Here is a 25,117-nt window from a genome sequence, read left to right as displayed (position 1 = left end):
GCATGCTGGGGGCTCCCCATGCCTGGCCACTCCCAGCAGTTCTAGCCTCCAAGGCTCATGGGAAATGTATTTTGGCCCCTTTCTTTTTTTGTCGCGCTGGTTCAAAAACGAGGAGGAAGGGCTAGAGGTGGCATTCACCATCTCTCCAAAAAGCAACAACCTTGTACTTCTGCCTCACCAAGAAAGATCCGCGTCAGACTCTAGCCTGGCATTGGATAAGTATTTCCGAAACTTTTGAAGGAAAAAGATACACTTCTCGTTTATAGTTAAAACTGGCCTCAGGAGAGATGACCCCATTCATTTCCCCCCACCATCCCTCCCTTACCTCCCCGCCTTGAACCCTGCAAATGATTGAGAACACACAGATTTGGGCCCAAACTCATGTTATATGTGGAAATGGAAAAGTGCCATATACATTAGGAAGGGAAACTGAGGCAGGCCACAAAAGGAGGGGTCCAGAGGAAGGACATCGGGCCCAGGACGCCTCTGTAGGCTCAGAGATGCCAGGATTGGGTCTCACAGCATGAAAGGGAACAGACTACATTAATCACAGCCAGAGTTGGGGACAGTCAGGCCGAAGCATTTATATCCTGAGGGATGGCATCCTGGGGCAGGCTGGGAGTGGGTAGGAGGCTCTCATCGTCGTCCCCACGGAGGAAGATCCAAGGGGCTGAGGAGAGAGGAAACATGGTAGTCAGAATCTCGGAGAAGCCAGGAACTGATGGCTCACGTCTGTCATCCTAGCTATGCAGGAGGCTGAGATCTGAGGATCATGGTTCAAAGCCAGCCTGGGCATGAAAGTCCCCAAGACTCTTATCTCCAATTAATTAGCACAGAGCAAGAAATGGAGCTCTGGCTGAAGTGGTAGAGCTCCAGTCTTGAGTGAAAAAGCTCATAAACACTGCCCAGACCCGAGTTCAAGCCCTAGTACTGACATCTCTGTGTTTCTGATTGCCATGTTGTAGCTTCACTGTCCTCTCTCTGTCCATTTCTCCCCTGACCACCCCCAGATGTTTGTCTTTCGCTCCCCTTTATTTGGCCCCCACCTCTGGGTTTCTCTAAGGTTCCATTCTTCCATGTCAATGTGTCCCCCCATCTGGTCCCACCTCCAAGGTTTGTTTGTGTGTTTGTTTGCTGGTCCTAGGCCTTAAACTCTGGGCCTGCTCCTTTTTGCTTATGCACTTTGAGCTATAGCACCACTTCTGGCTTCTTCTGTGAATAACTGAAGATAAGAGTCTCAGGGACTGGACTTTCCTGCCCTGACTGGCTTTGTTTTTTGTTTTTTGTTTTTGTTTTTTTTGCCAGTCCTGGGCCTTGGACTCAGGGCCTGAGCACTGTCCCTGGCTTCTTTTTGCTCAAAGCTAGCACTCTGCCACTTGAGCCATAGCACCACTACTGGCTGTTTTCTATATATGTGGTGCTGGGGAATCAAACCCAGGGCTTCATGTATGGGAGGCAAGCACTCTTGCCACTAGGCCATACCCCCAGCCCCCCTGACTGGCTTTGAACCACGATTTTCGGATCTCAGCCTTCCGAGTGGCTGGGATGATGGGTGTGAGCCACCAGCCCTTATCTAGCTGTACCAGAGTCCTCGTCCTTCGTGTGAGGCTCTCCCTCCTCCCGCCACCACACACCTGAGAGCCCTCTTCTCATCCTCCACCACAGCAGAACTCCACCTGCCACCGCTGCCGCCATGAACACCAGCAAGCCAAGGACAATTCCAGCTACAGGGACTGACGCCTTGGCTGGTGGCTCTGCAGCCAGAGAGTACTGTGAGAACAGGGGACTGCAGGGCTGGGGTGCTGGGCGGGAGTGTGGGTGTGTGTCCAGTCCCTCCCAATCTCAGAAATCCTGCAGCACCAGGAGCCCCATGGGGGTGAGCACAGAAAAGGCTAGTTAGGCTGAGGCCCTGGGTCCCGGCAGAGCGTTCCCAGGTTGGATGTCAGAGCTAGCCAGTGAGAGAGCGTGCAGTGAAGGCAGGAGAGGCTCAGCCTGAAGATCAGCAGCAGCAGCAGGAATGGAAGACCATCAGACTCAGCCGGACTTGCTGCAGTGGTGCCCAGGCGGTCCAAGTCCATGAGACCCGAAGCAGCAGGATGGAAGGCAGTGAGACTTGGGGAGGACTGGCATTAGGAGGCATGGGACAGGGAGACATGGGGTGGGGGTGGGGGCTCAGGAAGCTTTGCGGCAGCCCACGGCCAAGGCGCAATCGGGGTTCCTCACCCAGGCTGACGAGTAAGGGGTGCGGCAGCCCCTTGTGCATCACCAGGCACTGGTAGTGGTGCTCATCACCCCTTTTGACGGTGAGTGAGGACCAGGCATGGAAGGAGCCGTCGCCATTGGGGCTGAAGCCGCTGGTGTTGCCCACGCCGGCCGCCATCCCGTTGCGCAGGAATCGCAGCTGCAGCTCGGGCGGGTGGAAGGAGAAGGCGCTGCAGGTGAGCACGGAGAAGCCGGGGCTGCTGGGCCGAGCCTTCAGGCGCATGGAGGGGGGCTCTGCGAAGAGGGACAGGCACGGGTGAGCCCCAGCCGCGATCCTCAGAGCCAGGCCTGGCCCGGGACCCGACAGGCCCATGGAGAAGTGCCGGGGAAACATCATGGCAAATGGGGGTACGAGAACCAATCCAGCCCTGCGGTGGGCTTCTTTCTCCCACCTCCTGACTCCTGTGGAAATGTACGGAGCCCTATGGCCTGCCAAGCACGGTTCAGAGCTAAGCAATGGAAGCTGCTGTCTACAGGGGAGGTAATGAAGGCACACGCACACATGTCAGAGGAGGGAACACAAAGCATACTCTACAATCAAGAAAAAGTAGCCGGGGGGCTGGAGATATGGCCTAGTGGCAAGAGTGCTTGCCTCGTATACATGAGGCCCTGGGTTCGATTCCCCAGCACCACATATACAGAAAACGGCCAGAAGTGGCGCTGTGGCTCAAGTGGCAGAGTGCTAGCCTTGAGCAAAAAAAAAAAAAAAGAAGCCAGGGACAATGCTCAGGCCCTGAATCCAAGTCCCAGGACTGGCACAAAAAAAAAGAAAAAGAAAAAAAAAGAAAAGAAAAGAAAAAGAAAGGGAGACAGAGAGACATTAGAGACCAGGTCTGTGAAGCCAAAAACTGCTTGTCAAATGGTATTTCGGTATTTCCCACAGGATTGGGGCAGCGACCCAACAGTATGTAAGTAACTAAAACCAAACAACTCAACATATAAAGGTCAAAAATTGGCCTCTCAGTGGAATACAATAGCTCAAAAGCTATGTATGTACGTTCATATAAGACTACTGTTGACATATTGTCTAATGTCAACATTACATTTAAAGCCCTAGGTGAATTTTCTTGGGAGTGGCCCCGTGGCTACTGTATGTGTTCTTGATACATTGTATATTGTATATATGTCTACCTGACCTAGAGAAGGGAAAGAAAAACAGGGTGTAAGATAGCACAAGAAATGTACACACTGCCCTACTATGTAACTGTACCCTTTTTGCACAACACCTTGTCAAAAAAAATTGTGTTCAATTAATAAATAAATTAAATTAAAAAAATCCTCCTCTTGCATATTTCTTCCTCAGATCTGAGATGACAGGTGTGAATCATCATATCTAACTTACCGGTGATGGCCCAGGTTGGCTTCAAACCAGGATCCTACAGATCTCTGCTCCCCACTTAATTAGGATTGTAAGTGTGAGCTAGTACACTCAGCAGACCAGCAATTTATTTTTATTTATTTTTTTTTGCCAGTCCTCTGGCTTAAACTCAGGGCCTGGGCACTGTCCCTGGCTTCTTTATGCTCAAGGCTAACACTCTACCACTTGAGCCACAGCGCTACTTCCAGCTTTTTCTGTTTATGTGGTGCTGAGGAATTGAAGCCGGGCTTCATGCATGCTGGGCAAGCACTCTACCACTAGGCCATGTTCCCAGTCTTCTGCCCAACAAAGTTTTTTGGTTTTTTTTGTTTTTTTTTGCCAGTCCTGGGGCTTGAACGCAGGGCCTGCGCACTGACCCTGGCTTCTTTTTACTCAAGGCTAGCACTCTACCACTTGAGCCACAGCACTACTTCTGGTTTTTCCTATGTACATGGTGCTGAGGAATCGAACCCAGGGCTTAATGTATATGAGGCAAGAACTCTTGCCACTAGGCCATATTCCCAGCCACCCCCAATTTTTTTTTTGCAAGTTCTGCACTTGAACTCGGGACTTGAGCACTTTCCCAGGCTGCTGCTGCTGCTGCTGCTTCTTCTTCTTCTTCTTCTTCTTCTTCTTCTTCTTCTTCTTCTTCTTCTTCTTCTTCTTCTTCTCCTACTCCTTCTCCCCAGTCCTGGGGCTTGAACTCAAGGCCTGGGCACCCATCCCTGAGCTTCTTTTGCTCAAGGCTAACACTCTACTACTTGAGTCACAGTACCACTTCCAGCTTTTTCTGTGTATGTGGTACTGAGGAATCGAACCCAGGGCTTCATGCATACAAGGCAAGCACTCTACCACTAAGTCAAATTCCCAGCCCTGTTTGTCTTTTCAAATAACATCTATTCTAAGGGCTGGAACTGGTGGCTCACACTTGTAATACTAGTTACTCAGGAGACAGATCTGAGGATTGTGGTTCAGAGCAGGCTCAGGCAAGAAAGTCCCTGAGACTTATCTCCAATTAACCACTAGAACACTGGAAGTGGAGCTGTGGCTCAAAGTGGTAGGACATTAGCCTTGAGCAAAAGAGTTCAGAGATAGCACCCAGGCCCAGAGTTTGAACCCTATGACCAACAACAACAACAAAAATCCATTTTAGGAATGCAAGGTTGGTTTGACATAAAAAAAACACACACACACACACAAATAAAACAAAAAACAAGCTGTAAACTAGGCACTGGTGGCTCATGCCTGTAACCCTAGCTACTCAGGGGGCTGAGATCTGAGGATCATAGTTCAAAGCCAGCCTAGGCAGGAAAATCTGTGAGACTCTTATCTCCAATTAACCACCAGAAAACCAGAAGTGGTGCTGTGGCTCAAAGTGGTACAGTGCTAGCCTTGAGCACAAAAGCTAAGGGATAGCACCCAGGCCCAGAGTCCAAGCCCCATAACTGACAAAAAACAAAAAACAAAAAAAAAAAAAAAAGAAAAAGAAAAGAACAACCAAAAAACCCATCAGGGGCTAGAAATGTGAGTTAGTGGTAGAGTGCTTGCCTAGCATGCATGGAGCCCTGGGTTTGATTCCTCATTACCACATAAACAGAAAAAGCTGGAAGTGAAGCTGTGGCTCAAATGGTAAAGTACCACAAGCCCTTGAGCAAAAGAAGTTCAAGGATAGGGCTGGGGACATGGCCTAGTGGCAAGAGTGCTTGCCTTGTATACATGAGGCCCTGGGTTCAATTCCCCAGCACCACATATACAGAAAATGGCCAGAAGTGGTGCTGTGGCTCAAGTGGCAGAGTGCTAGCCTTGAGCAAAAAAGAAGCCAGGGACAGTGCTCAGGCCCTGAGTTCATGGCCTAGGACTGCAAAAAAAAAAAGAAAAAAAGAAAAAAGAAGTTCAAGGACAGTGTCTTGGTCCTGAGTTTAAGCCCCAGGACTGATAAAACGAAACAAAACATCAGATCATCAGCCTGGGCATGATGGCACAACACACAACTGCAATCCCAGCACTCAGGAGGCTGAGGCAAGAGGATCATAAATTCAAACTCAAAGTCAGTCTGGACTAATTATCAAGACAAAAATCTAAAATCAAACAAACAAAAAGCCTAATAATACAAAAATCCAACAGATAAAGGGGATCTGGGTGCCTGCCAAGGAGGTCTCCCAATAGTATTTTCTGGGGTTCTCGTAAGTACTCAGCAGGAAACAGGCTGAATGCTGTCTTGCAAAGCTGGAAAGCAAGCAGTGTTTCTCTGAAGCCTCACTCTGATGAGTTTGCAAAATTTTCTGCAGTCAGGTCAACTGGAGAAGGCCAGACCCTAGCTGTCAGCAGTTCTGGGTCCTGCTTTCTGCCTGGAATTGTTGCCAGCAAGTATGTGTTGTCCTGTGTGTCAATCTCAGAGCCATGTCCCTCTATCTCCAAGGGACATGGTCATAACCTTGGCTAAATCCAAGTCCAGAAAATATATCTGTCCAAACCAAAAGCATTAAAAGGAATTCCATTCCAAACAGGCATGGTGGCTCATGCCTATAATCCCAGCAACTCAGTAAACTGAATCCAGAGGATCCAGAGTTTGAGGTCTACCTGGGCAAAATTAAGTCACAGCAGCAGACAGATGGGAGCAAACAGATCCTCCCACTTCTGCCTTTCCAGTGGTAAACTGAAGAATCTCATGGACTTCTCTGTCTCCAGCTGGCTTTGAACTGTGCTCCTCAGATCTTAGCTTCCTGAGTAGCTAGGATTATAGGTGTGAGCCACTGCTGCCCAGCTTTCTGTGAGACTCCTATGTCTGATTAACCAGCAAAAAGCTGGAAGTGGAGATACAGCTCAAGTGGTAAAAAGCTAGCCTTGAGTGAAAAGGCCAAACAAGAGTCCCCAGGCCCTAAATTCAAGCCCCAACACACTTTTTTTCTTTCTCTCTTAGACAGGCAGACAGACAGACACACACAGACACACACACACACACACACACACAAACCAGGATCTTATCAAGCTTGTAGGCCATGCTGCCATTTTACACAACGGGAGGGAAATCACATTCAGCAACATCACAGAGACACAAAAGACCCAAGAAGATAAGCACCTGACTTTCTTTTCTTTTTCTGTTGGTAGTGGGGCTTGAACTCAGGGCCTGGGCATTGCCCCTGAGCAATTTTGCTCAAGGTTAGTTAGTTCTTTACCACACTGAGCCACAGCACCACTTCCACAAGTCCACAAGTGACATTCTTCAAAGCAACTCTTCTAGGAAAGAATGAAAAATAAAAGACAGAGCAGGAAACCTACAGATTCAAACACATGGGCACAAAAATCTCTTGCAAGGGATAGGAATGTGGCTTAGCAGAAGAGTGCTTGCCTCACATACATGAAGCCCTGGGTTTGATTCCTCAGCACCACATAAACAGAAAAAGCTGGAAGTGGCACTGTGGCTCAAGTAGTAGAGTGCTAGCCTTGAGCAAAAAGAAGCCATGGGCAGTGCTCAGGCCCTGAGTTCAAGCCCCAGGACTGGCAAAAAAGAAAGGAAGGAAGGAAGAAAGAAAGAAAGAAAGAAAGAAAGAAAGAAGTCTCTTACAAAAGCCAGAAGCCACAGGAAGGGGTCTAGGGCACTCTTTCTCTTCCCTCTGCCCAAAACAGTACTCACTCAGCCGTGAGGACAGCTTAAGAGATTTTTTTTTTTTTTTTGCCAGTCCTGGGGCTTGGACTCAGGGCCTGAGCACTGTCCCTGGCTTCTTTTTGCTCAAGGCTAGCACTCTGCCACTTGAGCCACAGCGCCACTTCTGGCCATTTTCTGTATATGTGGTGCTGGGGAATCGAACCCAGGGCCTCATGTATATGAGGCAGGCATTCTTGCCACTAGGCCATATCCCCAGCCCCAAGAGATTTTTTTTTTTTTTTGCCAGCCCTGGCGCTTGAACTCAGGGCCTGAGCACTGTCCCTGGCTTCTTTTTGCTCAAGGCTAGCACTCTAGCGCTCTGCCAACTTGAGCTACAGCACCACTTCTGGCTTTTTCTGTTTATGTGGCACTGAGGAATCGAACCCAGGGCTTCATGCATGCTAGGCAAGCACTCTACCACTAGGCCACATTCCCACCTCACCTAATGTTTGCCGAATGACTTGGTCTGGTAGTCTTCTCCTCGCCAGAGAACTCCACTTACCTTTGAGGACAACTTCCCAATGGGGGAAGGGGAGGTTCAGGCCCCCCACCCCCAGGAGGAGGCTGGAGGGCTCCAGGGATGAAGGAGATGGAATAGTCAGGGCCACGGCCCAGGCTCACCTTTCCACTCCAGGTTTCCACGCCCCAGCTCCAGGTGTCCCAGAAGCCGCCGAGGACAAGAGGAGAGCAGGAACTCCCTCTCCTTCCTGGGTGTGTCCGCCTGCTGCCTCCACAGCTGGCCGATGGTCAGGGTCTCGGGCCAGTTCCCTGTCCAGTTGCTCGTCCTGGGGTCGAACCTCATGAACTCCTCACCATTCAGAGCGAAGATGGCCGTGGGTACCGAGGAGTTGTCATTGGCAAGTTCACAACCCAGTAGGCCTTGCAGGACTTGTGAATCTGGGGTGCCACACAAGGTGAGCAGAGCCCAGGAGCTCAAAGACCCTCTCCTCCCTCAGACCCAGGGGTGCAGGCCCCAGCCTCTTCCCTCAGACCCAGGGGTGCAGGCCCCAGCCTCCTCCCTCAGACCCAGGGGTCCAGACCTTAGCCTCCTCCCTCAGACCCAGGGGTCCAGACCTTAGCCTCCTCCCTCAGACCCAGGGGTCCAGACCCCAGCCTCCTCCCTCAGGCCCTGGTACCCAGGCCCACCTCTCCCCAGGGCTCGAAGAGCATCTTTAAACAGCTTCTCCTTGCTCCTCAGGTCTGTGGTCTCTTTCTCCCAGTACCAGGGCACCTGGTTTTCCCAGGTCCACGCCCCGCAGGGCTCGGCCATGGGCCGCAGGCTGCTGTAGCTCAGGTACTGCTGTGGGCCCAGCCAGCCGGAGGCCCAGAAGGCTGGGGCATGGGGGGCAGGGTTGGTCACTGCGGTGAGGTGGTAGAGGAGCGAGAGCCGGGACTCTGTGGAGAGAGAGGAGCTGGTGGTGTGTGGGGACCCCCAGCCCAATGGCTCCATAAACACACGGGACTCAAGTTACGAGGAAATAGAGACTAGGAAAGAGACACAGACAGACATCCAGAGCAAAACAGAGGACAGAGACCCAGAAGGGAATGAACAGGGGTGGGGGTGGAGTGGGGGTGAGGTCCAGAAAGAGGACCAAGACCCAGAAAGAGGAACAGAGACCCAGGGAAGAACAAGGAAAATTGAGACAAAGATCCACACAGTGCAGGCACTCTCTCTCTCTCTCTCCAAGAGCGAGAGGGACAAAGTCCCAGAAAGAAGGGGGACAGGTACCCAGAAAGAGAGGGGCAGAGACCTGGAGAATGGGCAGAGACTCAGAGAGGGAAAGAGAGAGACACAGAGGGACACAGATGAGAGAGAGGGGGAGGGACAAGGTCCCAAGGCCCCAGGCAGGCAGGGCGGCCCTTGGGCAGGGAGGGGTGCCTGCCGAGAGAAAGTGGTAACACTGGCAGGCAGCCTCTGAGTCCCCTGCCTCCACCCCCCTGTCGTCCCCCCCACTCCCTTACCCCCGCTCAGCTGCAGCCCCGCTGGCGGCCCTGCGGCCTCTCACCTGCACCCCAGCTCCGAGGCAGGAAGAAGAGCAGGAGACCGAGTGCCCAGCACTGGGGCCAGGGCACCTCCATGCTGAGAGGGCGACCTGGGGTGGGAGGGGCTCGTGAGACTTCCGGACCCCGGCCCGCCTCTTCCTCCAGGCCAGCTGTCAACACCTGGACCCCTGGGGGGTCCATTTTTAGGGCCACCTCCAAAATGACAACAATGCCTTTCTCCTCCATGAACTTTCACCCCCCAATTTGATCCAGTTTGGTTAATTAATTACAGAAACTGGTAAATATGATATTTAGTTCTCAGCCCTCCGCCCACCCCCACCCTCCCTTATCTCAGCAGTGTAGGCCTGGCCTCTTCCCTTGGACCCACAGGTCCAGACTGGGCCTCCTTGCTCAAACCCAGGAGACCAGCGCTGGCCTCCTCCCTCAGACCACGGGGTCCAGAGCCAACCTCTTCCCTCAGACCCGTGGGTCCTGACCCCAGCCTCCTCCCTCAGACCCAGAGGTACAGACCCCAGCCCTCCTGTCCCTGGCCTGGGCCCCGTTCTGGCTCACCACAGCCTTGTCCCCCGTGCCTGCAGCCCTGGCAAGTTCCCGTGACTGGGGACCGACCCCAGTTCCTCTCTCACATCCTGTATGGATACTGTACACTGATTCCAAGAACACCAGCCCCGCCCCCCAGCTGCAGGGCGTACCCCAGCCCATGGCCAGCCCCTCTGGAAAACTGTTTGCTTCTTTGTCTTTCTCTTGCTGCCTAGAGTTTCTGTAGAAAGTGACTGCCACCGGCAAAGCAGCCAGGCACCCACTTGGACGAGCTGAGGAGGGGACCCGCTGGGGTACCTGGAGGCAGGGTCCTGCAGGAGCTCCCCCCTCCCCTACCCCACCCCCCATCCAGGGAAGCTCTGGGGAGCACTCTGCCATCCCCACAGGCCCTGGGTGGATGCCAGCTGACTATGGCTGCGTCCCCACGCCCCTGTGGGTTATACCCTGCATCGTACAGGAAGATGCCCTGCCTAGCCACCACAGCCCAGGAGCCAAACCCCAGAACTGAATACAGACTCATAAAAAGATAGCCCGGAACATCGGGACTAGACCATAGAGCTCAGTGGAACTCACATACACAGTGTACTGGGTCCAATCCCCAGCATGATTACAAAGACAGACAGACAGACAGACAGACAGACACACACACACACACACATACACACACACACACACACACACAACTATCCCTTGAGTTCTAAGACAACCCTTAGGTATTCCTGCTAGGAAGTCTCTCGCCCTGTGGAATGCCCAGCACCCTGCTGTCTGGACCAGCTCCAACACAACTAGCAGCCTCAGCCTCCTCCCTCAGACCCAGGGTCCAGACCCCAGCCTTCCTCACCAGGTGTCTGTCTTCCTTAGCAGGTCTGAGGTGCACGGCAAGGCTGCCGGGGAGCCTGCACTGCCATCCTCCCTCACCCGGGGGACTGACCATCCGTCCCATCTCCCTGAGTGCTGGTGGCTCATGCCTGTAATCCTTGCTACTCTGGAGGATCACGGTGGTTCACAACTAGCCAGGGAAGACAAACCCCAGAGATGCTAATCTCTACCCAGCAAAAAGCTGGGAATAGAGATGTTGCTCACGTGGCAGAGCACCAAGAGTGAGGCAAATGGAGAATGCCTTTAAGATTTGTTTGGTTTAAACCCTCAAGCTTACTAAAGAACCCACTAGCACCTAAAGGTAAGACCCTGGGTTTGCCCAGGGGCCCCAGGCCCTGTAGTCCTGGCTTACCCATGTCCATATATCTCCTCCAGGAATCAGGGGCCAGAGACAGGCTGGGTTAGGGACGTTGAGACATGTGCTAATAATAGGGAACTCACAGTCCTGATCCTCCTATTAGTCTGCAACAGCTGGTCACGTTCTTAACCTTGCACTAATGATTTGCCCAGGGCTCTAGATTAGCACACTCTGAGCAAATTCCTCACGAAAAACATCTGCAAAAACTCATCCTTGGACTCAAAGGAGACTTTGTGAAAGTAGAAGAAATAGCTGCTGGAGATGGGTGGGTGTTTTTTTTTTCTTTTCTTTTTTTTTTTTTTTGCCAGTCCTGGGCTTGGACTCAGGGCCTGAGCACTGTCCCTGGCTTCTTTTTGCTCAAGGCTAGCACTCTGCCACTTGAGCCACAGAGACACTTCTGGCCATTTTCTGTATATGTGGTGCTGGGGAATCGAACCCAGGGCCTCATGTATAGGAGGCAAGCACTCTTGCCACTAGGCCATATCCCCAGCCCCGAGATGGGTGTTTTATATCTCTACAATCCCTTTAAGATGAAAAAGGGCTGGTGGGAGGGGCGCATGCCCATCATCCCAACTATTTGTAAGGCTGAGATCTGAGGATCAAAGCCAGCCTGGGAAGGAAAGTCCATGATATCCCCCTCACTTCCATTCCTGAGGCCTGAACTTGGCCTGGCCGCTGTATGTCTCTGAGATCTTTTGATCAAAGCTAGTGCTCTACCACTTTGAGCCACAGAGCCACTTCCCCCCCTAGTGGTTTTCTAGTGGTTTTGCAGATAAGAGTCTCAAGAGCATTCCTGCCCTGCCCTGGGCTGGCTTCAATCCTCAGATCTTAGTTTTCTGGGTATCTAGAATTACAGGCGTGAGCTACAAGCAGTTGGCTTCCATGAGAATCTTATCTCAATAAATTTTCTGGGGGGGTGGGGTGGGGAGTCAGAAGTGAAGCCAGGAGTGGGTGGTTCATGCCTGTAATTCTAGCTACTCAAGAAGCTGAGATCTGAGGATACTGGTTGAAAGCCAGCCTGGGCAGGATAGGCTGTCAGACTCTTATCTCTTATCAATTAACCACAAAAAAAAATGGAAATGACGCTGTGACTCAAAGTGATAGAGCACTAGCTTTGAGGGGAAAAGCTCAGGGACAGGGCCCTGACCCTGGGTTCAAGCCCTATGACTGATAAAAAAAAAAAAATCCAGAAGTGGAGTTGTGATTCAAGCAGTGGGACACCAGTGTTGAGTGAAAGATAAGTGAGAGCTCTCAGGCCCAAAGCTCAAGTCCTAGGACTGGTGTGTGTGCATAGTTTTGTACCCATATACATGTACACACACACACACAGACACACACACACACAGACACACACGGGTAAGTTGAAGCCTCTGGCTTCTTAGGCTATAGCAAGTGGCCATCTTTTAACCTTGAAAGGAGGAATTACCTAGAGCTACAGATAAGCACATCCTAAGTAAATAGCTCAAGAAAATCATCTTGTTCAAGCCACCCTTGGACTATAGGAGAATAAATAAATATCTCCTCAAGATGAGCTTTTCTGCCTCAGTAAACATCTTTCAAAGGAAAGCCTTTGACAGACTCCAGGACATCTATTCTCTTGTTGATGAAGGAGACCTGGTTTCTGGAAATGTCAGAATTATTGGTTCTGAGAACCTAAGATATGACTAAAGATTTCATGACTGTCTTTTTTGTTGTTGTTGTTGTTGTGGTCTTTGAACTCAGGGCCTGGGCACTGTCCTTGGGCCTCTTTGTGTTCAAGGCTAGTGCTCTACCATTTCAGCCACAGCCCCACTTCTGGCTTTTTCTATATATGTGGTGCTGAGGAATTGAACACAGGGCTTCAGGTATGCTAGGCACTCTACCACTAAGCCACATTCCCAGTCCAGCATTTTTTTTAATGCTAAAGTTTTTTGTTTGTTTTTGTTTTTCCAGTCCTGGGACTTGAACTCAGGGCCTGAACACTGTCCCTGGCTTCTTTTTGCTCAAGGTTATCACTGTACCTCTTGAGCGACAGCACCACTTCTGACTTTTTCTATATATGTGGTGCTGAGGAATTGAACCCCGGGCTTCATGTATAAGAGGCAAGCATCTTGGGGCTGGGAATGTGGCTTAGTGGCAGAGTGCTTGCCTATCATGCATGAAGCCCTGGGTTCGATTCCTCAGCACCACATAAACAGAAAAAAAAAAGCCAGAAGTGGCACTATGGCTGAAGAGGTAGAGAGCTAGCCTTGAGCAAAAGAAAGCCAGGAACAGTGCTCAGGCCCAGAGTCCCAAGCCTCAAGACTGGAAAAAAAAAAAAAAAAAAAAAAAAAAAAAAGAGGCAAGCACTCTACCACTAGGCCATATTCCCAGCCCCCAACTTCCAGTTTTTGAATGGTTAATTGGAGATAAGAGTCTCATGGGGACTTTTCTGCCCAGGCTGGCTTCGAATGGTGATATTCAGATCTCAGCCTCCTGAGCTGAGTAGCTAGGATTATAGGCATGAGCCACCAGCGCCAAGCTCATGTTTGCCTTTATTTTTTTTTCCCCCAGTAAGTGATCTTTTCTTGCCTCTTGTATATGTATGTGCCAATTCTGAGACTTGAACTCAGGGCCTAGGTATTGCTCCTGCACTTTTGCAATCAAAGCTAGTGCTTTACCACTTGAGCCACAGCTCTGCTTCCAGCTTTTCTGTTGGTTTCTCTCTGGGCTTAGTGCTGTGGCCTCTGGGTCTGCCAGCCCTGGCGGAGCTGCTCCTCATCCAGACAGATGAACAAGGTCAGCCCTTGTGTCTACTTCAAGGCAATTCACTGGGAGCGCTGTACCCAGGGCCAGTCCCTTCCCGTGGACCCCAGGGTCCCCTGGGCTCCGGAAGCCTCCTGAACATCTGCCTTCCCAGACACCTTCACAGCAGTGCCCCCTGCTGGCTGTGCGTCACCAATGCACCTGAGCGCCAACCACACCTTGATTCTTCTGGGTCAGCTTCTCAGCCTGTTTTTTTTTTTTTTTAATCTATAAAACAGGAACAATTAGACCCATTAGACGGGTGCTGGCGTTCCCTTCCCACCAGCCAGGCTGTTCACCAGGAGGTTGATCTAGATCAGCTCTGTGAACAGGCCTTGGTATTGCTCTGTGTGTGTGTGTGTGTGTGTGTGTGTGTGTGTGTGTGTGTGTGTGTCTACCAGTCTTGAGGCTTGATCTCAGGGCCTAGGTGTTGACCTTGAACTTTTTTTGCTCAAAGCTGGTGCTCTACCACTTGAGCCACAGCTCTACTTCTAGCTTTTTGGTGGTAAACTGGAATTTTCTGCTTGGGCTGGCTTCAAATCTCAGCCTCCCGAGTAGCCAGAATCCCAGTAGTGCACCACTAGGGCCCAACCTGGAGCTTCATTAATTGAAGAAAAGTGTCACAGACATTCCTGCCAGGGCTGGCTTCTGAACCACGGTCCTCAGATCTCAGCCCCTTGACAGGCAACTAAGCTTCCCTTTGTTTCTGTGTGTGTGCGTGCCTGTCCTGGGGCTTGAACTCAGGGTTCAGACCCCATCCATGAAGACTATGATGCCCAGCTTCAGGACTGTCTTCTAGGCAGGATGGGGGCCTGTCTCCACTATGCAAGTGAAGTAACCAAGGTTTGAGGGGTCCTTCTCCTGTCTTTGCAACCTTTCCCCCAGGCCTAGTAGTGAAAGCTAGTTTTCCTGTTACAATGGGGTGCCAAGGAGTCACCTCAACAACCACAGGGAGGAGACTGGGGAATAGGGCTGTTGTAAACACAGGGCCGCACCCCAAACGGAAACACCTGGAGCTGCACCAGGGCCACACCAGAGGCTCTTTGGCCCTCCCCGCAAATCTGATCCTCACTCAAGTCAGTGCCCTCAGGTCTTCCTGCTGAGTCCCCCGCCCCCCAGCACAGGGCGGTACCCCCTGACCTGTCCCTTCCTGCCCCCTTTGATGCGGGGCCCACTTCCTTTGGCAGGAACCCCCGCCCTTGCAGGCTGGTAAAAAGGCAGAGCAGGGGCTGTTGGCTGTGCATCCTGAAGGCAGTGCACCTCACTTCTCCTCTTGGCCCTGTCTCCCAACCCTTGTACCAGTGCTGTGCTTACACCCTGGTACAGGCCTGGGGGCCAGGGACCCGGGGAACCTCAGCACCGTGTCCAGGAGTCAATGTGCAGGGACGCTGCTTCCAGCATCATTCTAGTTCCTCTGGCAACAGCATGGACCAAGCCTCAGGTACTTTAGCCCTCCCTCACCTCCAGGGTGAGCAGCCCATATGACCAGGGCTCTCTCCAGCCCCATCAGGGTCATTGTGGCTGCCACAAATCTTTTGAACCTCTTCTGGTCCCTCCCTCTTCCTATTCGTGAGCCTTCTGCCTGGCAATGGAGTTGGAAGCCAGACCAGTCCCTAGGTTGTTTGTGCTGGTAGGTACTGGGGCTTGAACTCAGGCTGGTGCTCTACCATGGCAGGCAGAGACAGATACACTTTCAGCTTTTAATTTTTATTTTGGATGGCTAATTGGACATAAGCCTCAATCTTCCCTTCTCTGGCAAGCTTCACTGTGGTCCTCAGCCTCCAGAGGAGGTAGGACAGGCATGAGCCACCTGTACCCAGCGTCGTCTGTCCCTGAATATTGAAGCAACTGGTACCAACAAGCTTCCAGAATCTGGGGCCCAGGAGCCCATGTACTATCTGGAAAATGTCCCCCAGGATGTTTTTAATCCAGAACCTCTGAGGCTCCCAAGGAGGCCAGGAAGGGACTAGCCTAGAGCCTGAGGGAGGGGAAAGTAAGTGAAGGTAGTGGCCTTTAGGCGGGTGCAGGGAAGGCAGCAGTTTAGCTTGGATGCCCACCTCCAACCCAGGAGGAGCTGAGCTACAGCTACACCCCACCATGGACGGGCCTCTCTCTTCTGAAGTACAGAGACCAAACCGGCCTGAGTGTGAAAATGACTTTATTTGTCCTTGGGTGGGGGTGGCATCATCTTCAGAACTTCTGGAATTGCTTCTTGGTGCCAGCGGCCTTCGTCACCTTGAGCACGTTGAATCGCACGGTCTTGCTCAGGGGCCTGCACTCACCCACAGTGACAATGTCGCCGATCTGGACATCCCTGTGGGGGAGTAGGCAGGCAGGACATGTCCTCAAGGGTGGCCACACCAGGAGACCCCAGAGAACCTATCTCCAGCTCCCAGGGCTGGTGATGGCTGTCCAACCTGCTCGCTAGTCCCTGATCACACTATGGTCTTCACCTGTGACCTCCACTTCAGCGAGGACGCAGGGCAGGCCTCCTGGGGGGATCAGCAGCTGCCCCTCCAATGAGTCAGCGCTCCTTTCTAACACATACAACATAGGGATACATTTTTTTATCTTAAGTCTCCTGGGCCAGGCACAGTGGGACTTTGGAGGCAGAGACTGAGAATCACACTTCTAGGTCATCCGGGGCAAAAAGTTGAGAATTGGGGCTGGGAATATGGCCTAGTGGCAAGAGTGCTTGCCTTGTATACATACATGAGAAGCCCTGGGTTCGATTCCCCTGCAACACATATGTAGAAAATGGCCAGAAGTGGTGCTGTGGCTTAAATGGCAGAGTGTTACTAAAAAGAAGCCAGGGACAGTGCTCAGGAGTCCAGTCCCCAGTACTGGCAAAAAAAAAAAAAAAAAAAAAGTTGAGACCCCCCACCCCAACAAATCAGCTGGGAGAGGTGGTAGCCACACCTGTGATCATGTGATTGTAGTCCAAGTTAGCCTGTGCAAATAACGGGGGAGAACCAACCTCAACCTCAAACCTCAAAAACTAAGGCAAGGGGGCTGGGGATATAGCCTAGTGGCAAGAGTGCCTGCCTCGGATACACGAGGCCCTAGGTTCGATTCCCCAGCACCACATATACAGAAAACGGCCAGAAGCGGCGCTGTGGCTCAAGTGGCAGAGCGCTAGCCTTGAGCGGGAAGAAGCCAGGGACAGTGCTCAGGCCTGAGTCCAAGGCCCAGGACTGGCCAAAAAAAAAAAAAAAAAAAAAAAAAACAAACTAAGGCAAGGGCTGAGAATGTGGCTTAGCTGCAGAGTCCTTGCATGCATCATGCATGAAGGCCTGGGTTCGATTCGCCAGCACCACACAAGTAGAAAAGCCAAAAGTGGCTCAAGAGGTAGGCTGCTAGCCTTAAACAAAAAGCCAGGGACAGCACTCAGGCCCTGAGTTCCAAGCCCTCAGGACTGGCCAAAACAAAATAAATTAAAACTAAGGCATGCCAGAGGCTGGTGATTCACAATTGTAATTCTAGTTACTCAGAAGGCTAAGATCTGAGGTTCAAAGCCAAGCCAGGAAGTAAAGACTGAGACTTTCCCCTTCAATAAGATGCTAGAAAAAAAAAACAAACTACAAGTTGACCTCTGGCTCAAACGGGAGAGCAGTAGACTTGAGCAAAAAACAAACAAAAAACTTCTGTGCCTTCAGAGCAAACCAAAATAACAAAAGTAAGATTACTTGTTTGGCTGGGTGCCTATGGCTCATGGCTGTAATCCTAGCTACTCAGGAGGCTGAGATATGAGGATAATGGTTTGAAGCCTGCCCAGGTATAAAGCTGGAGACTCTCATCTCCAGTTAACTACGGGGAAAAAAAATGAAAGTGGATCTGAAGCTACAAGTGGTAGAACACTAGCTTTGAGAGAAAAAGCTCAGGGATAGCAGTCACGGGATGAGTTTAAGTCCTATGACTAAAAGGGGAAGGAAAAACAAAAAAGGGCATTCCATGCTCACCTGAAGCAGGGAGACAGATGCACAGACATGTTCTTGTGGCGCTTCTCGAAGCGATTGTACTTGCGGATGTAGTGGAGGTAGTCCCGGCGAATGACAATAGTCCTCTGCATCTTCATTTTGGTCACTACACCTGGGCCAGGGGTCAGAGGTAACAAATCAGTCAGGCCTCCTGGGGAAGTGAGCCAAGAGAACCCCAGCAAAAGCTGCGAGGTGGGGGGTTAGATAGGGCGAGATGATCTCCCTCTTTTTGGCATCAGCCTTGCCATCTGTCTTTCTCAACAGTGCCTATGGTAGATATCTGAAGACCATCGTGAAAAAGACATCATCTGCCAGTTCACTTTGAGTCATATAATGGGGTCCCCAAGCCCCAAGAATTAACTATTCACTTACCAGACAGGATTCGGCCTCGGATGGAGACATTACCGGTGAAGGGGCATTTCTTGTCAATATAGGTGCCTTCAATGGCCTGAAAAGAAAAAGAAAAGAGAACACGCTTGGATGTAAACAGGGAAGGGGCGTGTAGCCTCCCAACAAAACCACAATTCTCAGCATCCCCCAGGGCCAACCACTCCATGTGGGCATGGCAAACTCTGCTCCACACGTGGGCAACCATATCATGTCATCTCTATCTTCTCGGGGTCCTGGAGCCGAACCTCTTTGGGCGTCTTGAAGCCTAGACCGATGTTCTTGTAGTACCGGGGGAGCTTTTCCTTGCCACTTTCTCCCAGCAGCACCCTCTTCTTATTTTGAAAGATGGTCGGCTGCTTCTGGTAAGCACGCTCTGTCTACAGGGAAGAGGTAGCTGGTGAGGCTTGATCTTGGAGCAGGCCTGGAGAATTTGCTAGAAACCCACCTCCCCCAACACCCATCCTTCCCAAACGCCGGTCCTGGAGACCGGGCTTCCCCAAATCTGTCTTTAAGTCAAAGACTAGGCTTGAAACCCAGGGTGACTTCAGCTTCTGGCTGCTAGGACACCCCATCGCCAGCCGAACTCATCCCTAAGCCCAGAGCCATCCCCGAGCGCTCGGCTCCGATTCCGGCCAGGATTTCCTTCCCGACTCCGGGTCACACGCTCGGGAGGACACACCTAACGCCGGAGGGGCGCAGACGACATTTAAACAGCAAGCCACGACTCTCTAGGTCGCCCTCGGGAACCAGGCCTCAGCATTAACCCTTCTGGGCCTCCACGCGTGGGTTTGCAGGGGGCAGCTCGTAAGAACGCCGGAGCCCCAGTCACGTGCGGGGGCCCCGGGACCCAGAAGACGCCAGCCTTCAACTGGGGATGCCCAGAAACGCGCCCCATCCCGTTGCTAGTTCCCCGAGTCGGCCTCAGCCCGAAGCACTTACCTGAATATCCGCCATCTTCCCGGACGCCTGGGAAAAAAAAGGGAGTGACGCCGGCGTCCGGGTTTCCTTATCTACTACGCAGGGGCCGGAGAGGAAGTAGTGAGAGGGGCGGGACCGCTCTGGGCGGTGCTTCCGTTACGACTCTGATCGACAGGCGGCCCTAACCAAGCACGCGGTACAGGGACTGCATGGACGCGGCCATGATGGTGAAAAGACTGAAAGGCGGGAAGCCGTACACAAGATCTCGCGAGAATTGCAAGATCTCGTAGCGCCAGGGTCGTCCACTCCGGTTAGGAAGCTTGGTTTATGTTATCGCGAGATGACGCGAGATGAGAGGCCGTTCGTATTCTAGAGGCATGAACTCGCCTGGAACGAGGACAGCGCGCGGCCGCGTTCATTCAGGCTTCAAGCCTGACGCTGGGGCGGCCATGTTTCTTCGGGTCAGACGCCCAAGCACGTGTAGTTTTCCGGAAGCTCGATGACAGTGACTTTCCCCCCGTTCCATGCATTCGCCTTGTGGCGGAGCGTGAACTGAGGCCATCCGGCTGTTCTCCCGTGTGTTAAGAGCGCTACTGGAGTTTGCCACGCTGATGGTAATCACCTGCTCCGGGCTGCAACTTAACACGGAATCGTGACTTCCGCGCCCAGAAACTCAGGGTTCTTTGGGTTCGGCCGTGGGGCCTGGGCGGCGTTCTTGAGCTCGAGCTCAAGCTGTGTTCTTGCCACTCCAGCCAACAGCGCGCCTTTTTGGAACTGAGTCCACCCCACCTTCTGGCCGTGGCTAGCTAGCTTCAAACCGTGCACCTCAGATCCGACACCTCATTGGGATCACAGGAATGGAACCCTGGTGCCTGGCAGTTTTCACCATTCCTGCTTTTCTATGGGCAACATGAAGGAAAAAGGGATTTATAAACTGTAGCAGCTTCCTCAGTTCCTAGAGAACGCAATTTCTGGAGTAAGCTGAACGTGTGGTTACTAGCTTAGTTTTACAAAACATGTATTTCATCGTTGCGTTCCCACCTACTTACAGCATTCTAATCACCCTCACCACTGTCACTTGCAGTTTCCAGCAAAACCCAGCCATCTATTGTTTGGTGAACCATGCATGTTTGGAGAAACATGCATTACGAGCACACCTCCCATGTTTCTAACTTTTCTTCCTGCAACAGCACTTTTTGGGCCTTCATTACAAATTACCGTGGGCTTAGTGGTAGTGCTTGCCTAGCATGCACAAAGCTGTAAATTCTATTCCTCAGCATCACAAACAGAAAAGGCTGTATGTGGCACTGTGGCTTAAGTGGTAAGAGTCCTAGCCTTGAACAAAGCTCAGGGACTAATGTCCCAGGTTGTTTCCTTATACTGGAAAGGAACCTGTGTATTTATTTACTTCAGGATCTGTGTGGCTGTTATTGCAGCTTTCTGAGATAATATGCATGTGGTACTATGCTAACTAAACCAGCTTTGCAGAGTCCAGAACCCTTTGGCCTTGCCCTGCAGCTTAGCCAGAATGAGGCCTATCACCCACTTAACTTTGCTCCCACTACACATTTTTGCCAGGGTCCCATCTCCACAGCAGACACATGCAGACACTAGACACTTCAAAAATAATTTATTTTTCATCAGAGGGGAAGGAGCAGAGGCAGGTAGGCAGGCCTACATCTGTGCTGCGGACCCCTAACTTCCCCAGTAGGTGAAGGCCCCATTCAGACAGCTGCAGGGTGTAAGGGGCCTGCCTCCTGGGCACACCTGGAAGTGTGCAGTGCAGTCACTTCCATTACTGCAATCAATATGACCAATTTGCTATGTTCCCTAGAATATCTTGGGAACAAAGTAGACCGCAAACCAGGTGAGCCAGCACAACTTCAATGTGTAAGCACCTGCTTTTTGTCCCTACTTTCTAGGTCCCCATTTGCCTGTGCCAACCTAGACAGTTGTCCAGGTGCCCCACTTTCCAGGCGGCGATGAGGAAGGGCAGGGAGGCCAGGCATGAGGCATAAACAGTCTTTATTGGGCTCACACCAAGAGTCCATGGGTCTTAAGGACATCTGTGAACTTGTTGATTTTCTTCTCCAAGTTCTTCTCTGCCTGCTTGCGCAGCCTCTGTAGGGTAAGGAAGGAGGTGAGCCGCTGTCACCTGGGCCCCTTTCCCAGGGTGCAGGCCCCCAAGAGGCAGCCCCGTGCTCACCATCAGCTGTTTCTTCTTCCGGTAGTGGATCTTTGCCTTCTCCTTCCTCTTCTCCTCCAGGGTGGCTGTCACGGCCTGGTACTTCCAGCCGACCTCATGAGCCAGGCGCCCCAGGTAGGCAAACTGGGTGGAAGGAAGGAGGTTGTTACCATCATGCCAGTGAATGGGTATCCAGAGGAAGGGACCTCCCGCCACTCGGGTGCAAATGTCACCCCCACTCCTGGCATCAGCTAAGCCCTTGGCTTTATCGGCACTGCCCGCAGTGGCATCCGCAGACCATCGTGAGAAAAAGACATCACTTGCCAGACTTAATGTCCACATCCCAGCCCAACAGAATGTGGGTGTGACCTCAAACTCACCTTCCTTGTAGGCTTCAGGCGTAAGACCTTGAGGGCAGCAGGGACCACCATGCGCTTTTTCTGTTAGGAGGAGGGAGGCTTGAGGAGGGGTGGCAAAGTTTCTGGGGAAAAGCTGTTGGGCAGGGGGTATCTCAGCAAATCGATGTTTTCATGAGAATCAAACAATGTAGGTAATTTGCCAACATCACGGACACCTGGGCGTGTGGGAGGGCAGCCTGGGTTCCGAGCCACTCACCTTGTCGTATGGTGGTGGGATCCCATCAAACACTTTCAGGCGTTCCAAGGCAGCCTGGCCTCGCTTGGTCTTGTGGGGCAGCATGCCTGTGGGCAGAGGGCCTCTGTCAGCACAGCTCATGAGGCAGCCCTTTGGCAGGGCAGGGTGAGGCAGCCTCAGATGGTAGTGCATGTGGAGTGGTCTCATTGTTGGGAAACTCGAACAAGAGTGGGAGACGTTCTCATCACTGGCTGCCACCCATCCTCCCCCCCTTAGGACCAGAGCTCACCTCGCACAGTCCGCCAAAAGATGCGGCTTGGGGCCCGGAAATGGTAGGGGCCACGGGAAGGGTTGGTGTTCATCCGCTTTCGGAGGAAGGCCAGGTACTTCACTGCAGGAAGGGAGAATGGGGGAGGACTGCCTGGGGCCCAAGGTCTCAGCAGGATTGCTACCCCACCACTGGCATCCATCCTGCAGGCTCTCCCCAGGCCTCTTCCCACATCCTAACTTACACTTATTTCTGTAGAAATTTCCAGAAATATTGATGCCCTCACATCGCACAACCACCACCTTGCGGCCTAGAAGGGGATAGAAGAGCAGTCAGGCAAGGCATACTGGCTCAGTACAGGAACAGTGTCACAGCCCTGCCAAGGGCAGAAAGGAATAGCTGGTAGGTCTCAGAGCGGTGCATGGGGTTGATCTCATGGTCTTGAGACTCAAACGAAAGATGGTGATTGTTGCTCATCACTGACCTCCAGGTGTATTTTGGGTGAGGGAAGATGTGGACACTTACCAAGCAGTACCTGTTTGGCCACAATGGCTGCCAAGCGGCCCAAGAGATGGCCTCGGCCATCCAGCACCAGGACCTGTGGGGAAGATGAATAAGGTTAAGGACTAACAGGCCAGCACCCCCACCCCAAGCCACCATCACTTTATGCTCCCCCTCACCCGTCTTCTCCCTCACAGCTCAAAATGACAGGTTGAGAGCAAGGTATCAGCCTAGGGGTGGACTCCAAAATCCCCCTCACATGCCAGGGGCTTCGATTATTTCTGTACAGATGGCAACATCTCAGATCCCTAAGCCACCTAATACCCTTTATGTGCAAAACGTACTTTATGTTATGTCCTGCATTTCTTCTGGTCTCAAGCGGTCCTCCTGCCTCAGCCTCCCCGGTAGCTGGGATTATTGGCACAAGCCACCACACCTGGTGCTATCCTAAATTTCTTAACAAGAAATTTAACAAGCATTTCAGGCGGGAGAAGATGAGGAAGACTAGTCAAAACGCCCATCCTGGCTCTGAATCCCTAGGTCAAATGCTGAAGCACAGATCCTCAGCTTCCTAGGGAAGATCAGGAGCCAGCCTTAACACAATGGGATAATGTGTATTATACATACCATGTTTAGCACAGTACATACTGTGCAACACAGTACATAGTGTAATTGGTGGGATAGACATGAAGACCCAAGACAAATTCAAAGACCATTTGACCCCGCCTCAAATTCTCCAGTCAGGGTGTGGTGGCGCATGCCTATATTCCCAGCGTTCAGGAGCTTAAGCTGACAACCTTCTGAAGTTACGATAAGCCACCCTTGGCCACAATGAGACTCAGTGTCCGAAACGGGAGAGGAATTAGCTCTTTTACATTGACTTCTCCCCCTTCTAAAACGAAGCTAGCCATCAATCCTATGAATATTCACCTAAGAATTAGCCAAGCACAGGACCCAAGCTGGTTAATTCTATAACTTGTCTGGATCGCCCTCCAACCCACACACCAACAATGCGGGGGACGCAGGAATCCCATCCAGACGTAGCCTCGCTTGACGCAGTTACACCGCGGGGACTAGGGGAGGCGAGGGCGCCAGGTCAGCAGCCTCGGTCTCAGCAAACCCCTATCTATGCCTTCAGCCCCCACGTCAGCCCGGTTATCCGCGTGTCACAACGGTGTAAGTCCTGCCAACCACCTAACCTGGCAGAGAGTAATTAAATATCAAGAACACCTATTCCTGTGCTGGAAGCCCACCACCCCCTCACCTCGGAAAGGAACAAAAAGCCGCATCTTTGCATTTCCAGAAACATAAAGACAGCCGTGGTTTTTTTCCTATGCCCATGCTCGATTTCCCTTATGCCAAAACAGCTTCATCTCTCGATTATCTGTCGTCCTTAAGCTCCATCGTACTCGTGGACGGGAGGGGGAAGCCCCAGCTCGGCTCCCGCCCGGACCCTGCCCAACCCCTCGACGCCCCGGCCGGCACAGACCACGAACCTGCCCCTCCGCCATCTTCGGCAGCCGCCTGGAAAAGGAGGAAGTATTGGCGCAGGGTTTCTTATCCCTTACTGCAGGGGCGGAGGAAGTGATGGAACTCGAGCCTCGTGACCAGATCTCTGCCTTCTCATTGGTCAAAGCGTCTGGCGCGTGCGCAGCTTTGCCCCGCTGGAAGGGAGGTACTTTCCTAACTGTCCAATCTGGTGCCAGTCTTTTGGGACCTGGGCGGGGCTATGGGTTCACGTGGTTCCTCCGGCGGCCCGGCGGGGACCGTTGCCGTACAATGGGTCGCCGCCATGTGGGTCTCGTCCGCGCCCGGGTAGAAGGGCAGCGCCATGACCCCCGCGGAACACCGACCGGAGGCTGCAGGGCTCGCGGTGGCCCGCAGAGGGCGAGCCCCGCGTGGACCCCGGTCTGTAAAGCAGGTGGAGGTTCGGGGCCCAGGGCGAGCGCGACGAGGGGTTACAGGAACGATTTCCCCACACCGGCTGAACTTTTTAACTTCCCCGAAGGAGCTTTTCTCTTGTGGGGTTCTCAGTGTTTGATTGGGCTGTGCCCTTTTTCTCTCCTTATTTTCTTGTTTCTTCTTATGCCTGTCCCTGAGGCTTGAACTCAGAGCCTCGGCGCTGCCCCTCGAGCTTCTCACTCCCGGCAGGCGCTCTACTACCTGAACCACACAGCTCCACTTCTGGCTTTCTGCTGGGTCACACGGGCTTTTTTCTTTAACCGAGGTGGCTTTGAACCGCCATCCTTAGATTTCAGCCTCTTGAGGAGCTAGGATGACAGGCGCGAGCCCCAGGTGCTTTGCTTTGGCTGTGTCCTTTCCCTTGGGCTCCCTCCCCTGCTCATCCACCCATCTTTCCTCCCAAGGCTGGATTGACACAATATAATGTCCTCCAGAGAAAGTGAGCCTGCCTGATCGATCCCAGCCTGGGTGGATGGCTCTTAGGGCTTCCACATTCTGTGTGACATTCTCTAC

The 25,117-nt window shown here is 52.2% G+C and overlaps 3 protein-coding genes and 5 non-coding genes across 10 annotated transcripts; all 8 read right to left on the bottom strand.

Annotated features, from left to right (window-relative positions):
* Nucleotides 1–366: 366 nt before the first annotated feature.
* Nucleotides 367–11,058, bottom strand: Fcgrt (Fc gamma receptor and transporter). Of its 2 annotated transcripts, none has more exons than XM_048330124.1 (7): nucleotides 11,041–11,058; nucleotides 9,272–9,358; nucleotides 8,412–8,660; nucleotides 7,887–8,162; nucleotides 2,224–2,496; nucleotides 1,635–1,754; nucleotides 367–670 (listed from the first exon to the last, which is right to left on the bottom strand). In XM_048330124.1, exons 1-7 carry the CDS (start codon nucleotides 11,048–11,050, stop codon nucleotides 570–572), a joined length of 1,116 nt encoding a protein of 371 aa, XP_048186081.1. In that variant the 5' UTR covers nucleotides 11,051–11,058; the 3' UTR covers nucleotides 367–569. The 2 variants fall into 2 exon arrangements, with proteins under 2 accessions (XP_048186081.1, XP_048186083.1); XM_048330126.1 differs by lacking the exon at nucleotides 11,041–11,058 and adding an exon at nucleotides 9,822–9,927.
* Nucleotides 11,059–15,950: 4,892 nt separating this feature from the next.
* Nucleotides 15,951–19,273, bottom strand: Rps11 (ribosomal protein S11). Its single transcript, XM_048330133.1, has 5 exons — nucleotides 19,116–19,273; nucleotides 18,422–18,553; nucleotides 18,159–18,234; nucleotides 17,769–17,898; nucleotides 15,951–16,123 (listed from the first exon to the last, which is right to left on the bottom strand). Exons 1-5 carry the CDS (start codon nucleotides 19,128–19,130, stop codon nucleotides 16,000–16,002), a joined length of 477 nt encoding a protein of 158 aa, XP_048186090.1. The 5' UTR covers nucleotides 19,131–19,273; the 3' UTR covers nucleotides 15,951–15,999.
* Nucleotides 18,013–18,099, bottom strand: LOC125339144. Its single transcript, XR_007208433.1, has one exon. It is a non-coding gene; the product is annotated as a small nucleolar RNA SNORD35 (small nucleolar RNA).
* Nucleotides 19,274–20,707: 1,434 nt separating the features above from the next.
* On the bottom strand, nucleotides 20,708–24,202 carry Rpl13a (ribosomal protein L13a). Of its 2 annotated transcripts, none has more exons than XM_048330132.1 (8): nucleotides 24,139–24,202; nucleotides 22,667–22,739; nucleotides 22,386–22,451; nucleotides 22,163–22,264; nucleotides 21,895–21,980; nucleotides 21,660–21,719; nucleotides 21,301–21,423; nucleotides 20,708–21,215 (listed from the first exon to the last, which is right to left on the bottom strand). In XM_048330132.1, the coding sequence occupies exons 1-8, from the start codon at nucleotides 24,151–24,153 to the stop codon at nucleotides 21,129–21,131; spliced, it is 612 nt and encodes a 203-aa protein (XP_048186089.1). In that variant the 5' UTR covers nucleotides 24,154–24,202; the 3' UTR covers nucleotides 20,708–21,128. The 2 variants fall into 2 exon arrangements, with proteins under 2 accessions (XP_048186089.1, XP_048186088.1); XM_048330131.1 differs by lacking the exon at nucleotides 24,139–24,202 and adding an exon at nucleotides 23,907–23,954.
* LOC125339143 lies at nucleotides 21,518–21,604 on the bottom strand. The gene has a single exon (XR_007208432.1). It is a non-coding gene; the product is annotated as a small nucleolar RNA SNORD35 (small nucleolar RNA).
* Nucleotides 21,784–21,854, bottom strand: LOC125339142. The gene has a single exon (XR_007208431.1). It is a non-coding gene; the product is annotated as a small nucleolar RNA SNORD34 (small nucleolar RNA).
* LOC125339140 lies at nucleotides 22,044–22,128 on the bottom strand. Its single transcript, XR_007208429.1, has one exon. It is a non-coding gene; the product is annotated as a small nucleolar RNA Z195/SNORD33/SNORD32 family (small nucleolar RNA).
* LOC125339141 lies at nucleotides 22,545–22,628 on the bottom strand. The gene has a single exon (XR_007208430.1). It is a non-coding gene; the product is annotated as a small nucleolar RNA Z195/SNORD33/SNORD32 family (small nucleolar RNA).
* Nucleotides 24,203–25,117: the final 915 nt, after the last annotated feature.

This window comes from Perognathus longimembris, chromosome 20 (genome assembly GCF_023159225.1).
Source record: "Perognathus longimembris pacificus isolate PPM17 chromosome 20, ASM2315922v1, whole genome shotgun sequence".
NCBI classification, from domain to species: Eukaryota; Metazoa; Chordata; class Mammalia; order Rodentia; family Heteromyidae; genus Perognathus; species Perognathus longimembris.
The sequence above is the reverse complement of the archived record's forward strand: the minus strand, read 5'-3'. Positions and strand labels throughout refer to the sequence as shown.